Source organism: Pristis pectinata, chromosome 24 (assembly GCF_009764475.1).
Source record: "Pristis pectinata isolate sPriPec2 chromosome 24, sPriPec2.1.pri, whole genome shotgun sequence".
Classification (NCBI taxonomy): domain Eukaryota; kingdom Metazoa; phylum Chordata; class Chondrichthyes; order Rhinopristiformes; family Pristidae; genus Pristis; species Pristis pectinata.
Genome location: NC_067428.1, coordinates 16,991,783 through 17,007,296, shown reverse-complemented (window position 1 = coordinate 17,007,296; position 15,514 = coordinate 16,991,783). Strand labels below are relative to the sequence as shown.

General features: G+C 44.9%; 1 protein-coding gene across 1 annotated transcript in view; it reads left to right on the top strand.

Annotated features, from left to right (window-relative positions):
* The window catches only part of cpamd8 (C3 and PZP like alpha-2-macroglobulin domain containing 8), a 78,686-nt gene that overhangs the window by 48,204 nt on the left and 14,968 nt on the right, over nt 1–15,514 (top strand). Inside the window, 7 exon segments of the mRNA XM_052037784.1 lie at nt 260–396; nt 792–947; nt 2,716–2,778; nt 3,744–3,979; nt 4,116–4,203; nt 10,985–11,059; nt 13,044–13,149. Coding sequence (XP_051893744.1) covers nt 260–396; nt 792–947; nt 2,716–2,778; nt 3,744–3,979; nt 4,116–4,203; nt 10,985–11,059; nt 13,044–13,149 — 861 coding nt within the window.

Sequence of the window (15,514 nt, the reverse complement as noted above, 5' to 3'; positions counted from 1 at the left end):
TAAGATATGAATGGGACATAAACTATGGGCGGGGGTGTGAGTTATTCTATGAGAATAGGGTTGTCTCTTTCGGTCCAGGACTCCCATTTTGGGGGAGGAGGGGTTTGCAATAATGGGGGGAGCTCAAGCCATACAGTGGTTTTGGATTACTTCATGTAACTCTGCGGTCACTTCAATGAGCAGGAGCCTGTGCCAGGAAGCTGATTACAATGTGAAGTGATTGTTCTGTGAATCTGCCTCTCATGTCTCCCATGCACAGTTGTGTCAGCAGAGGTGGAGATGACAGCCTATGCCCTCCTCACCTACACCTCCCTCGGGGATGTGGCGTCAGCCCTTCCTGTTGTGAAATGGCTCTCTCAACAGCGCAATGCACTAGGAGGATTCTCATCCACACAGGTAAACACACCAATAACTTGCAACTCATGGGTGAACATGCAAACTGCAGGTCCATACATGGGTGTACAAGCAAGGTCTCAACCTGTCTGTGGGTAAATTTTCAATGTATCCATCTGTAATGGGTAAAAGTGCAAATCTTTGGACACTATACAGTAAACAAACTGCAGACCAATAATGGGGAAACATGCAACATGCAAGTCTTACATGGATAAACATATAAACTGATGGCCAGTATACTGTAAGCATGCAAATAGTACACACATAGACACACATTCCCTCAGTGCACAAGCACAGGCACATCCCTCCCTTGCCATCTTGGTTCCATTCGGTGAAGTCTGTGAACTGAATGTGTGGCCAAGAGTCAGTGGAACTGTTGCTGTTTAATCTCTCTCCAGGATACCTGCGTAGCTCTGCAGGCACTGTCGGAGTATGCCATTCTCTCCTATGTTGGAGGGGTCAATCTCACTATCTCTCTCGCATCAACTAATCTGGACTTCCAGGAATCCTTCGAGCTCAACAGGGACAATAAGAAGATTCTGCAGACAGCGGCGGTGAGAAGCAGTCAGTCTCCTGTTGTGAAAACACACGTTTCAATTTCACACTTCTACACGTGAAAGAGTAAAGCGTGTGAGTGTGTGGACTGGCTAAATCTGTGCAAAGGAAGTGGTGTATATGTATGTCAAGTAGTCTAAATGAGAAGGGAGCATTAGTCAATGAATTAGAAAGGAAGAGCAAGGCAGAGCAAAGAGCAGAGTTCACTTAAACTGAGTTTCTATAAAATACAGTAAACAGAACTCCTGACTAAATCTCCAGGAATGTCTTCAGATGAAGGCAGGATTATTTCTCAGAAAATTGCATGGGGTTGAGGGGAGCTGTAGAATATAAATAACATACACAAAATCATTCCCAATCACCCACTATAGTGATTGACAGGGAAAATTAGTCAATCCTGTCTGTTCTTGCCCTACTCTCCAGAGTTAGCTACAGACAGTGACCCTCAGGAGAATTTTGGTGGCAAGTGTGTGAGGTTAGTGGGTAGAGAAATTATTGTCTAATGGTAGGAGGATGGAAGGAGGTGGAGATCAAGTGGGGAGAGTAAAGAAAGGTTTGAGGTGAAGTCCAGAGTATAGGGGCCAGAGTGCAGAGCTGGGGAGGTTGGTGAGGTGAAAGGGTCCTTGGAGGGGGACTTCATGCTGCCAGAAGGCAGTGTTTGACCATCACATTGCAGTTGTGGATGAGGGAAGAAGCCACGAGCTAGAAGAGTAGAGGGAAAACTTTCTGGTGGGGAAGGCAGCAAGGCCAAGGAGAATTTTGAAGATTAGGATGAGGGAATTAAGTTGGTATGCCTGAGTTGCCATGGGGATCTAGTCCTGATGAATATTGCTGCAGTATTTGGAGCCCATCTGGAATATTGCGTTCAAGTATGTTCTCTCTACCTAAGGAAAGGTATACATATGATAAGAGTTCATACAGTGAAGGTTCACCAGATTCCTATACTCTCTAGAGTTTAGAAGAATGAGAGGTGATCACATTGAAAGTACCAAAGGGTAAAGGGGCTTCACAGAGCATGTACAGAGTTGAAGTTTCTCCTGGCCATGGGTGTCTACCAGGGATCACAGTCTCAAAATAAGGAATCAGCCATTCTGGATAGATTGAGAAAAAAATTTGTCATGCAGAGAATGGTGAATGTTTGGAATTCCCGGCCCAAGAGCACTGTGGAGGTTCAGCTGTTGAGTACGTTCAAGACATTGAGACTGGCAGGTTTTTAGATACTAAGGGAATCAAGGAATTTGTGGTTAGTGCAAGAAGATGGGACTGAGGGTGAATATCAGCCATGATCTAATTGAATGACAGAACAGGCACGAGGGGCCAAATGGCCTACTACAAGTTCTGTTTCTTATGTCATAAAGTTGGAGAGGATTTTGAAGATTAGGATGAGGGAATGAAGTCAGTTCTCTGGAGAAGAGATTGGTAGGCACTGATGGCCAAGTGCAGCCAAGAGACGATGATATAATGCTGATGGGCTTTGCTGCAGTAGTTTTCATTGAGGCATATGCTGAAGTAAAGGTTGTCATGAACTAATGGCAGAGATTTTAATGGATAATTCATAGCAGTGGTGGGAAGAAAGAGAGTCTTGTCTTGGGATAAACAGGGAATCTTGGAGTATCGTTATGCCCAAATGAAATTGCGCTGTAACGGGGCAGGGTCAGCCTGAGGAGTGTCCGTCGGTGAGGCTCAGTGTTTATTGAATTCTCTCAACTGCTGCAGTAACACCAGTGAAGATGTTCTGATATTTCTCTGTCTGTTCCATCTTTCTAGATCCCAAGTGTTCCGACTGGTCTGTTTGTTAGTGCCAAGGGAGAAGGCTGCTGTTTGATGCAGGTAAGGCAGAGAAATAGCAGTGTCATATTTGAGTCCTCTGCCTTCTCTGCCTGAGATCCTGAATACCAAGTAATCGTTGAATCAGTGCAGAAGGAGGTCACTTGCCCTACTGTGACTGTGCTTTCCAGGAAACTGGCCAACTGGTTATACATACTTGCCCTGGAAATGATTTCCCTTCAATATTGATCCATTTCCATTTTGAAAGTTCCCACAGAATCTACATGCACAGTTCCTTTAAGACAGCACATCATTGTGATGAGCTTGGCATTCTGCCAGTGACTTGCAGCTGACACCTTGCATGTGAGAAGACTGCTCCAATCCTTGTCTTTATTGACCATGGGCACATCATCTAGGGATGGTTATTGGGCCAAGAGTGGAAGGAGGAGAGAATGAAGCCACATGCCCAGCTCACTGACTCCTACTAGGAAAAGTCTGTAAATAGATAGCAAAAAAAATGGGATAGGATTCAATTGAAGAGTTAGCATCAGTTGGACTTGTACTCCAGTCCGAGTCAGTGTCTGTGGGATCTACCCCAATGGAACACATATCCAACGAAAGTCGTTGTCTGTGGGACATATATCCTAGAGAGAGATGGTGTCTGTGGGCCTCAGACTCCAGTGGGTATCGGTATGTGTGGGATCCAAACCCCAATTAGAAATGAGTCTGGCGAACTGTACACCAGTGAGAGACGGTCCCTGTGGAATTCATCCCCCAGTGAAGGTCAGTATCTGTGGAATCCATGCCCCATTAAGAGTCAGTGATGAATGAAATGCTTGCTCTAAAAGCCTTAAGCTCTAACTTGAGAAAACAAAATAACGTCAAGGAACAAATGAATATTTTGTGGAAGCTGGAAGCTGTGATTGAGGCTTGGTAGCAGCTGGATTGGGAAACCTATGTTCTGGGACAGTGGAGAAAGAGTGCTGACAAAGTCTGTGCTGACTGTAAATTAGTCTCAATCTTCATAGATTGACGTGAGCTACAATGTGCCAGATCCAGTGGCCAAACCGGCGTTCCAGCTGTCGGTGAATCTGAAGGAACCGAACCGTGAGCGGCACCAACACCGGCACCTCGCCAGGCCCGCATCCAGGAGTGACAACCGGTCAAAGAGGTCACGCCAGGAGCAGGCACTGCACCATGATGACGACCCAGCTTCAGACCAGGATCATCAGGAGTACAAGCTCACCGTTGAGGCCTGTGCCAGGTATACAGCCTTCAGCCCAATACTGCCTCACTGCTCGTCACTCTGCCCTTCATCGCAATCCACCCCGTCACTCTTCCTGCCCAAGCAGTATTTGACAGGGATAGTTTTCCGTATCTAACCAATGATTCTTCCCTAGGTGGCTACATTCTGGTTCTTCGAACATGGCAGTCCTGGAGGTCCCTCTCCTGTCGGGGTTCCGAGCAGATGTGGAGAGTCTAGAACAGGTGAAACTTCAGTTGATTTTTTAATCAGGACTGTATGTTGGATCCATGGGAGTCACTTGGAGTCTCCAAGCCCTTAGAATTTACATTTAACGTTGACCCTGTGATCCTCTGTCAATGGAATGGACATGTAAGAGAACGGAGATTGCAATGTGGTCGCAGGTAGAATATTGTTATTGGCCATTTTATGTTCAACTGATATTATATCTTCAATTAATCTTTGGTCTTTCCAATAGAATAACCTCCTCCTTTCTTACTCATGTTTATCCAGCTTTCCCTTGTAAATGTCAACCCTGTACCTTAGTAATTGCTGGTAGTAGCAAATTCCAAACTGTTGTACTGGTCAGACCTACATTTCTTCCCCTCTCTCCCTCCCTAAATTTCCATCTCATCTTCCCACTATCTTGCCTTCTCAACTCTGTCTCCTGCCCCTTCTCAGTTTCCTTCACCCTCTTCTCTTTCACCCTCTCACTCTTGTCTACCCACTCCCCTCCACACCCTCAATATTCCCTCCTCTCCTCACCTTCCTTCTCACCCCTCTCCCCACTTCTGCCACTCCCCCACACTGTCTGTCTCCCTCTGTCATGTTTAATTGAAAACATTTCCATCTAACTTCCTGCCGATGCCGTGGACCTGGGTAGTCGCAGTTCTGCACTTGGGGATTGCGTGTGGGATGTGGACAGGACCAATGCAATGGGGGAGGAATGAGATTGATAGGGGCTGTGAGCCAGCCCCTAACGGCTCTGTCCTTGGTTGGGGTTCCTGTGGGGGTGGGGGGGGGTTGATCTTGGTGCCTCTGTAATTGGAGTTTGCAGCTGTTTATTGGGAGTGATCTCTGCAACATCTGGAGTTCATTTTGGTGGAGACTCTGTCTTGGAATGAATCTGTTTGGTGCTGTGAACATCTCACATTTTAGGTTCCACCCTCGGGAGAGGGGGTCCCTCTTAACCCCTCAGAACCAGGCCATGAGCTGGTCTGCTCTGTGGCTTTCATTCTTCCAGAGCTGTGTTCCCTCTAGCTCCATTGGCCCTGAAATGCTCCTCATTATTAGTTTTCCTGAGAGATGGCAGTTTTAATGAATTGCATATTTAAAGGTTTATCCTCAATCGCCCTCTGACCCTCCCCCTTCTCTGCCTCCCACGCATTAAAGTTCCTCTTAAGATAACGAGATTCTGAAGCTGCAGAGCTCCCTGCTCTCATCTCCTGTCCAGGCAGAACTGTCTGGCTTCATGGGATTGGGAAGAGACAGTGTTAAATTTAGCCCCAGCAATTTTCCTTCCAGTCAAGGGCATTGGGTCAGGATTCCCACTCCAGGATATTTACCTAGTGGTTCCACTATCTAGAGGGTGTGACAGCCTCCTGGACTCAGCTAGCTCTGGTCCCCCGCAATGTCTGCACTCAGACTCCAGTAACCCTGAGCTATTGTTCCTCAAGACCTTGAACCTTCCTGCAGCTGCAGTTGTCCAAGAATTTATTGCTCTCCACAGACTCCCACATGCTGCAGATATATATTACAGCCCTCCACTGCCATCCAACTTGTTTTATATAATTAATTAAAATTTATATATTTAAACAAAAAAGCTTTTTATTTTGTGTTAACGACTTACATGATCCAGTTTCAGCTAGATACAATTAACATTTATCCGTAACTCGCTCCTCCTGCTGCCTTAATGCAGTGACGCCACTTTGTAGCTTTCCTCCTTTGCTGCACATACACTCACAGACTGATCTTTGCAACAGCTCCATCTTGGCCTCGCCCTCCACCCCCATTGCCCTTTCAGCCTCTCAGCCTCGGCCTCGCCCTCTGCCCCCATTGCCCTCTCGGCCTCACCCTCCATCCCCATTGCCCTCTCGGTATTGCTATTTCCCTCTTGCTTTTTTCTAAATTTAACCGAAATTGTGACGGGTTATGGCACAGGTAGCAGAGATTTGGACAGCTCCCAGTTTAACTGGGGAGGGATTGCATCCAGAGGTGGGTTGGCAACAGTCTACCTCTGGATGCAACATGGATGAGGATTCCAGGAATGAATGGGCTTCTGCACGAGTGGAGCTGGGAGAGTTACTTGGATGTTTGTGGTTTCAGTGAAAGTGTGGATGTGTGGTCCAAAGCTCATATTGGGGTTAGATTTGACATCAGGGTTTTGAACAATTTGGTTACATTTCCGACATGTGCCAGGGGAGGGATGGTGTCAGTGGCTAGGGAACAGAATTTGTGATGGGAACTCAGACAGTGGTTTCAATCTTCCCACTGTTTGAAGAAAGGACAAGAAGGTTTCAGTGTTTCAATTGCCCTTTGGTGACTCTTGGACAAGGCTGGATGTGACACAGTCCTGCACCAGGGATCTCTTATAGTCATTGGCACTGGACCAAGGTCAGGGTTCACACACACTGTGTGACCTGGGACTGGTTGGTGTCATCATAGCACACGGGCAGGAGGGGGAGCAGCTGTGGGCTCGGGTACTCTCAGCAGGACTGGAATTCTATTTATTTGCAAAGCAAAAATTATGGAGCCCCAGAGAGCCCAAAAGTCATGGAAACCAGAAGATTTATCCAGTGATTTTAAAACCCTAAATATCAAGGGAAAGATCATTGACCAAATACATTTACAAGTGGTTGAGTATATTATGGAAACTCACAGTGGGACTGAGACAACTGAGCAAGATCTGTTTAAGAAAACAAAACCTCTGGTATGATCTTTGATGCTCTGCATTGTCTCTTGATTACCTGAGGACTGGGGTCCATCCATGGTCTGTGCTCAGGGAGCCCACCTCAGGCACACTGGGCTCGGGAGGGACGTTTGGCAGGGTGCCCACCTATTAATGTTATCATCAGTGTAACGTGTGTGTGTGTGTGTGTGTGTGTGTGTGTGTGTGTGTGTGTGTGTGTGTGAGAGAGAGAGAGAGAGAGAACATGATCTGACTCTGAGTGATGCTGTCCATGGTTCACCAGTCAGTTGCTCAGCATGAAGATTCTCATTGAAGGATGGGCACAAGGGTGAATTGCCTGGCACTTGCAGGAAAGGAGAAAATGAGAAAACCTATATCTTTACATGTACAATAAAAGGAACTTCAAAGGAGCCAAAACTGTGGGATCAGCAGAGGGGGTCACTGAAGAGGGTTAAAGGTTAAAAGCGACAAAGAATCACCGTGTTACTTCTGAGTCATTAACTGGCAACCTCCCAGAGTCCGTGAAACAAGGATGTCCAGGGGGGCAGCCAAAGGTCACATGGGGCATTCGATTTAAATAAACACTGTTGTAAGAACATGCATGTGCTTGTGTAGTGGCAATACGATCACAATGCTTTGTTTCTCTGCTCCATCTGCTCATTGTTGCTCAGATCTGAATCTTATAAACCCTGCAGCTACACAGAGTAGACAACACATTCACAGGCCATTTGGCCCATACTGTTGTTATATCCACATAAATCTCTTCCTGCCCCTCTTCATTTCACCCTAACTCCATGTCATCTTCTTTTATCCATTGTCCCCTTCAATGCATCTTTGGTCTTCACCCCACAATTTTTGACACCCCCTCCTCCCTCACCATGCCCATCTTCGCTAACTGATGCATTCCCTAAGTATCCTTCGAAAGCTGAACATTTTCCTGAAACTTCCTCAAAGCTGCATTTTTCATGCAGAATGAAGTCTGTGTGGTGGAAAGGGGGGTGGGGGGGAGTGGGAGAGGGAGGGGTAGCAGCAAAGAGGCAGGAGGGAGGAGATGGAAGGGGCAGCAGCAAGGGAGTGAGGGGGCAGCAGCGGGGTGGAGGGGGCGGCAGCGGGGGAGGGAGAGGGAGGGGGCAGCAGCGGGGGCTGGGAGAGGGAGGGGGCAGCAGCGGGAGAGGGAGACAGGGCAGCAGCAGAGAGGCAGAAGGCTGAGTAATGGAGGGCAGCAGCAGTTTGCTGCCTGAGCCTCTCTCAATGCCAGCTGCCAGCTGAGGAGTCTGCCTGCAACAACGGGCAGGGGTTGGAGTTGGGGTTTCCATCAGGCCAGCCTGTAAAACTCAGCTCTCACTGGGGAGCACAATTCTCCCTGGCGCCAGAGTGCAAAAGAACGTCGTAAACCGTCTGTCTGCGGCCAGTTACTGCCCTTCCATCTATGAAATATTAACAACAGCCTTCAGGCCCTGTAAAACCCTAACACTAAATTAAGTGTGGCTCTTTACTGGCCTCGGCTGGAAGCTTGGGCTGCTAGTGCTTATCATGGCCTTGAATAGATGCAACTTTTACTCCAGTTTGTTCTTTTATGAAACTTCCCCAGAGAATGGCAATACTTCTTGTGATGGAACTGTAATGTGGCACAGTGTGAGAGGCTGCAATTGGCACAAACAAACCTCCCCTTTGTTACTCTGTACATCAGTCTGTGAGTCCCATACTGCCCTTGCCTGAGAGTTCATGAGCTCGTCCCACCACCTCGTGTGTGTGTGTGTGTGTGTGTGTGTGTGTGTGTGTATCTTATATCAGCCTGCGTGTGTGTGTGTGTGTGTGTATCTTATATCAGCCTGCGTGTGTGTATGTGTATCTTATATCAGCGTGCGTGTGTGTGTGTGTATCTTATATCAGCCTGCGCGTGTGTGTGTGTGTGTATCTTATATCAGCCTGTGTGTGTGTGTGTGTGTGTGTATATCTTTGGATCAGCCTGCATGTGTGTCTGTGTGCTAATGTGTTTCAGTGCACGTATGTGTGCAGATGTGTGTCTCTGGATCTATCTACATATGTTCTGTGTGTGTATGTGTTTCCATGTGTGCATTGTGTATTTTTCTGTATGTCTATAACTTTATATCGGGTAGTGGAGCCTCATGATTTTAGTATCACAGTGGGGGTCCTGGTAAAGAACCCCCTGATATTAAAGTAAAGGTCTTTCACAAGATTAGGGAGTTGGGGGAGGGGTCATTTTAATAACTTTAATATATAAAACATTTTTGGCAGACTGATATTCCGGGGTGGAGCATGGGCCTCCCATTCACAGAGATTGCCTGGATCACAGCCCACTTATCTGTTAGATCAACCATCTCTTAATACTGGGATTAGGTTAACTCATTAATCCCTGCAATGGCTTCAGTTGGTGAATGCAGACAGGCAGATGGAATAGAAAGTCACAGATTCAGCCCTCTGACTTCTCTGTGTTAGCCATTTGTGGTTAAAACTTAAAAAGAAAATGCTAGATAGGCACCTACTGGAGTACTACGACAACTTCTAGGATCCTCCACACTTTAGGAAGATGTCAAGACTTAGGAGATGGATGCAGAGGTTCACAGAATGGTTCCAGGGATGAGGGATTTCAGTGATGTGGAGAGACTGGAGAAGCTGGGGTTGTTCTCCTTGGAGCAGAGAAGGTTAAGAAAGAATTTATTTAAAGTAAAGCTAAACTATTTACAGTGACCAGAGGACTGGTAACTGCAGATTTAAGATAAATTCAAAATGAAATAAGGGCTTGTTTTACACAGTGAATACTCCACCTGAGGGTGCTGAAAGCAGATTCAGCAGGAATTTTCAACAGGGAATTGGATAAATTCTTGAGGAGAGATTTCCAGGGGTATGAAGAGAGCAAGGAAGTGGGAATAAGGGGAGAGCTCTTTGGCAGGCACGACCCAGGTTCAGATCTGGCCACTGTCTGTAAGGAGTTTGTACGTTCTCCCTGTGTCTGCGTAGGTTTCCTCCAGGTGCTCCGGTTTCCTCCCACATTCCAAAGACGTACAGGTTAGGAAGTTGTGGGCACACTATTGTTGGCACCAGAAGCGTGGCGACATTGCGGGCTGCCCCCAGAACACTATATGCAAAGATGTATTTCACTGTGTGTTTCGATGTACATGTGACTAATAAAGATATTTTAAGAGCAGGTACAGCCATGATGGACCGAGCAACCTCTTTCCAATCATTCTATGATTCAAACCGGGAAAGGAACCGACAATTAGTTGACAGTCTTATTGGAGAAAACCCTGTTGCAACAGACTGAAAGGGAAAATAAACCAGTTTGTGTAACAGTTGAACTCTATCAGAAAAGCTGTGTGCACCTATATACCAAGCATAGCAGTCCCTTGTTGCACTCTTGCTGTCCAGAGTGCTGCTTTTATATTTGCACTTGGTATATTTGTATTGGTTTATTATTGTCACATGTACCGATATACAGTGAAAAGCTTTTGTTTTGCGTGCCTTCCAGACAGATCATGCCAGACGTAATTACATCTAGGTAGTAAAAAGAAAACAGAAGGCAGAATATAATGTTGCAGTTACAAAGAAAGTGCTCTGTAGTGCAGTGCAGGTAGACAAAGGGCCACAATGAAGTAGACTAGGAGATCAATAGTTCATCTCTTAGTGTATGAGAGGTCCATTCAAGACTCTTTTAACCATGGGATAGAAGCTGTCCTTAAGTCTAGTAGTATTTCTCAGTGGATGTTAGGAAACTCAAGGCAATTTACCTATGTATCTAACCAGGTAAAGTTTTTGTTACACTTATTGTTAACTGTCTCAATCTCTCTGATCTCATTTTAAACCGGAATTGCCTATGTAAACAAGTCACACTGCAGTTACACTCTGTGAACAGTGAAAGGCTGTAGAGGGCCAAACAAATAATAAATTGCTGATGCTGTAAAAGAAAATTAGTGCCTGCCCTCTCATCCTGAGTCACTTGAATATCACAAGGCCCTAACTCCCAATGCCCAACTGGTTTGGCTAATTACTCAATTAGGACCCCAAAATCTAGTAAAGGTTAACAATGAAATTAAATTGAGTTTGTTTTGCATGTCTGAAAGTAAGACACTCAACACAATGTTTTTTTCCCCCCACAGCTGCTCCTGGGTAAACAGATTGAACTCAAACGATATGAAATGGATGGAAGAAAAGTTCTATTTTATTTCGATGAGGTAGGAGAGAAACTAAAGATGCAGTTAAATAATAAGAAACAATATCGGATGGAATCTTTCAGTTATGATGAGAGATTGGATACACTGGGTTTGTTTTTCTTGGAGCAGAGGAGGCTGAGGGGGGATCTAATAGAAGTATACAAAATTATGAGAGGCACAGATAGGGTAGATAGTAAAAAAAAAACTTTTCCCATGGCAGAGGTGTCTAAGACCAGCGGGCATAGATTAAGGTGGCAAGTAAGGGCAGGATCTGAAGAAGATTTTTCTCACCCAGAGGGTGATTGCAATTTGAAACGAACTACCCCCACTGTGTAAGAAGGTGGTGGAGGCAGGTATTCCAACAACATTTAAGAAGCATCTGGACAGGCACTTCAGTCACTAAGGCTCCAGACCAAGTGCTTGTAGTTGGTCAGCATGGATGTGGTGGGCTGAAGGGCCTGCTTCTGCGCTGTATGACTCTGACATTGTATCAGCCAATGCAGTGGAGGTGGAGCAGGCCATGTGACTCATAGCAAACAACCTGTTGCACAGTGACCAAGTTCAATTTGTTCAAAAAGTAGAATTTATTTAAAGTGCAAAAGAAACAGAAATTACACCAACTCCTCCCAGTAAAAGCAGGCGAATTTCCTCAGAAATATTCAGTTGAGTGCAAGATAGCTACGTTTAAATTGATCTCAGTCACTCACAGCAATGTGGTCACCAAGCTGAACTGTCAGAGCAATTAGAAAAGATCTCTACTCTACCTTGCCATAGAACGTGACTAAATGCAGCCTTTAAAAAAATAACCAGCAGGCCCATGGTCCATATGAGCCTGTGCAGAGTTAGGTGATGTCGTTAGGAGCAACTGGATCGGAATCAAGTGGCAACATTCCATTTGATCCAGTCAGCTTTTGGTGTTATTGTTCTGCACTCAAGCATTCTGATAAACTTGTGTAAATGCTTTGTTCCCAGATCCCTTTAATCATCTTTCCTTCAATGATCAACTAATCTGGTCTTGCATGTTGACATGGTATGTGTCTGTGTGTGCATGCCACAGATACAGAGCCTGCTGCCTGAGCAGTGTTCTGCAGCTTTCTGTCCTGATTCTCCCGCACTTAATGTCACATGGATGCTCCATTGATCCAGAGCCTCGATCACCAGGTGCATTCATCCATTGATGGCCATTTAGCCCCTTCTGCTTGCTCTGTCACTCAATAAAATCATGACTAATCTTTTACCTCAATGCCACTTCCCTGCACTAACCCTATATTTCCTGATTCTCTTAATATGTAAAGATTTATCAATCTCTGTCTTGGATATACTAAATAACTGAATCTCCACAGATCTCTTGGTAGAGAATTCCAAAGATCCACTACCATCGCACTGAAGAAATTTCTCCCCATATCTATACTGAATGTACGACCCCTTATTTTGAAGGGGGGACCCGATGGTTGCAGGAGATGTGGAGAAGACTTGGGGTGGAGGAGGGAAGAGAAATACTTTCCTTAAATGTGTGTCTGGCTTGTATTATGGGGAGCGCGCTCATCTTTGAGCAGAGAATTATGAGTTCAAGTTGAAGTCCAGAGTTTGGAATGTAAGGTCAGGCTGATACTCTGAGGGAGGTCTCCATTGTCAGGGATAGCATCGTTTGAATGCGATGCTAATCCAAGATCCTAGTCACTCTCTTGGGTGGATGTTTAAGATCTCTTGACCACTAGAGCAGACTTTTTCTCCCTGGTGCCCTGGTCAATACCTTCAATCTCATCAACATCACAAGAGCAGAATATCTGGTCATAATCTCATTGCTATTTTCGGGATCTTGCTGAGCACAGTTTATCTGCTGCATTTCCTACTTTTCAACAATGACTCCACTTCAGAGGTACTTCCTGTCTGCAGAAGGTCTGTGAAATGGGCTGGAGAAATTTGAATCTTTTTTAAAAAATATTAATTGAGTGAAATATGGCCGGATTTTCTGAATGCCTTTTTCCCTCTTGCCATTGTTTAGATTCCCAGCCAGTGTATGACCTGTGTAAAGTTCTACGCATACCGGGAGTACATCATTGGGAAAACTGCTCCAGTCCCAGTCAAGGTGTATGACTACTACGAACCTGGTGAGTTTGAGCAGTAGGGGAAAGGATGATCCCTTGGTGAAGGTTCATTTCTCAGACATGCCTGGGACCAAAAGCCCAGAGAAGAAAAATCAGGGGTCTTTTTAAAAAAAAATATTTATTATCTATCAAAACTCATAAAGCTGCAGATGCAGAAAATTTGAGCTAATGTGAAAACGTTTTGGAAATACTCGACAGCCAAGAGAGAAACAGAATTAACATTTCAGGTTGAAGACCTTTCATCTGACTTGGAAAAATTAGAAATCAACAATGTTTTACATTGCAGAGAAGGGGGAGGGATGGAGAGATATCATATTGTGTTGAAGACCAAATGACGTAGATGTGTTACCAGTCAATCCTCCTGTTTCGTCCCTTTCAAAGATCAGAGGTTATCCAAAGGATTAAAGCATGAAGTGGTTTATTTGGATTATTAAAATAAGAGTTGCTATATATATCAGTATGTAACTACAAAAGTTAAACAAACAGCCCATAACAGCCAGAACAAAGCAACTAACTAGCAGTGGGGCAGCTTGCAATAGTGGTCATCATCTTGAGATAGCCAAGGTTTGGATGAACACACTCCAAGAAGCTCTGTTTCCTCTTCTCCCTTCTCCACATCTACTCAGTGCTTCCTTCAGTTATGATTGATTTTAGGGGCAGGGAAGACCTCCAACTTCTCCCTCCCATCCTCCAGTCAATCACTGAGTTGGACACAGCCCTGGACTCCTCCATCCATTTGCAGGAGGGCAGGCAGCAAGATAGACTTCTCTTAGCCTGGGGACCCACCCAAAGATACTTATTTTCTTCTTAGATATGTGACTAATTTTAAAGTTATACAAAAGTGTCAGAACTGCTCCAGTCGTAACCTTTATTAAATCAACTGATCTGGTCCCTGTCTGTGTTTCACTTCTGGCCCCAGTGTGTAGGTGAGTGGTAAGATCTGGGAGTTGGTGGTGGGAATGTGGGGAGAATAAAATAGGATCAATGTAGGATTCATGTAAATGGGAACTGCACCTCTGCTGTATATCTCTGCGACTGTACTTTGCAAATAGCACTGACCCAGCTAAGCTAGGTTGTCAGCACAAACAGCCGGTAACCCACGGTTTGTGTGTGCAGATGAGTAAAAGGGAACAAGGCTCCTCATGAATTTGCAACAGCCTTGGTGGCTTTGCAAGTTCTATCAAATATAAATCTATTCACTCTTATTTATTATAAAACTATTTCTTACATGCTCCATAGTTACAAATAAAATATTTGAGATTGGGACAATCAGAATCATCCAACAGGATGATGAGGAATATGTTGAGTATGTGATGTGCAACCCTCTCTCCTTTCCTGTAGGCAGAGGATGCTCGGAGGAGGTTGGGGGTGGGGCAGTTCCAGGGTGCTGGTCATAGGATCAAACCACATTTAATCAGCATTTTCATTGGCTACTTGTTACCCCTCGGTCTTTGAGAGTTGCCTGTTAGCTTAGTGTATGAAATGGGGTGTGACCTTTGGTCTCAACTTCACCTTCCTACCTGATCCCCATAATCTTCGATTCGACTCGAATCCAAAAATCTGTCAGTGTCAGCCTTGAGTATATTCAATGATTCAGCTCCCACAGCTCTCCTGCGTATACAATGCCAAAGATTTACAACTCTCTGAAGGACAAAATTCCTCTTCAACTCAGTCTGAAGAGGTTGTCTCTTTATTCTTATACCACGCCCTTGAGTTATAAATCCCTTCTTCGGGAAAAGTGAGATTGCATGTCACTTCCCTAAACTCCAGAGTGTATAGGCCCATTCTGCTCAATCCCTTCAACCCAGGATTCACTCCAGTGAACTTTCCTAACACTACTTCTAAGACAACCACCTCCCTTCTTAGAAAAGGAGACAAGTAAGCAATACTGCAGGGGTGCTCTTAGCAAAGCCCTGTACATTTGCAGCAAAGCTTCCTTATTTTTGCCCCCCTCCTCCTTGCAGTGAAGGCCATTTGTCATCCTAATCACTTGCTGCGCTGCAGGCTAATCTTCTGTTTTTCTTGTGCAAGGACATCCAGATTTCTTTGAACATCAACATTTAACAAAAACAAATTTCTCTCTTTCCCAGTTCTGTTGAAGGGTCATTAACTTTGTTCCTCTTTCCACAGATGCTGCCTGACTGGCTTAGCACTTCCAGTATTTTCTGTTTTTGTTTCCAAATTCTAGCAGATTATTTATTTTCACCAACATTTAATAGTGTCATATCATTCCAAACAAAGTGGATAACCTCACATTTTCCTATATTTTACTCCATTTGCTATCAATTTTCCCTATTCACACAACCTATTTGTATCCCTTTGCAGGCATTTTGCATCCTCATCAAAACTTACTTTCTCACTTATCATT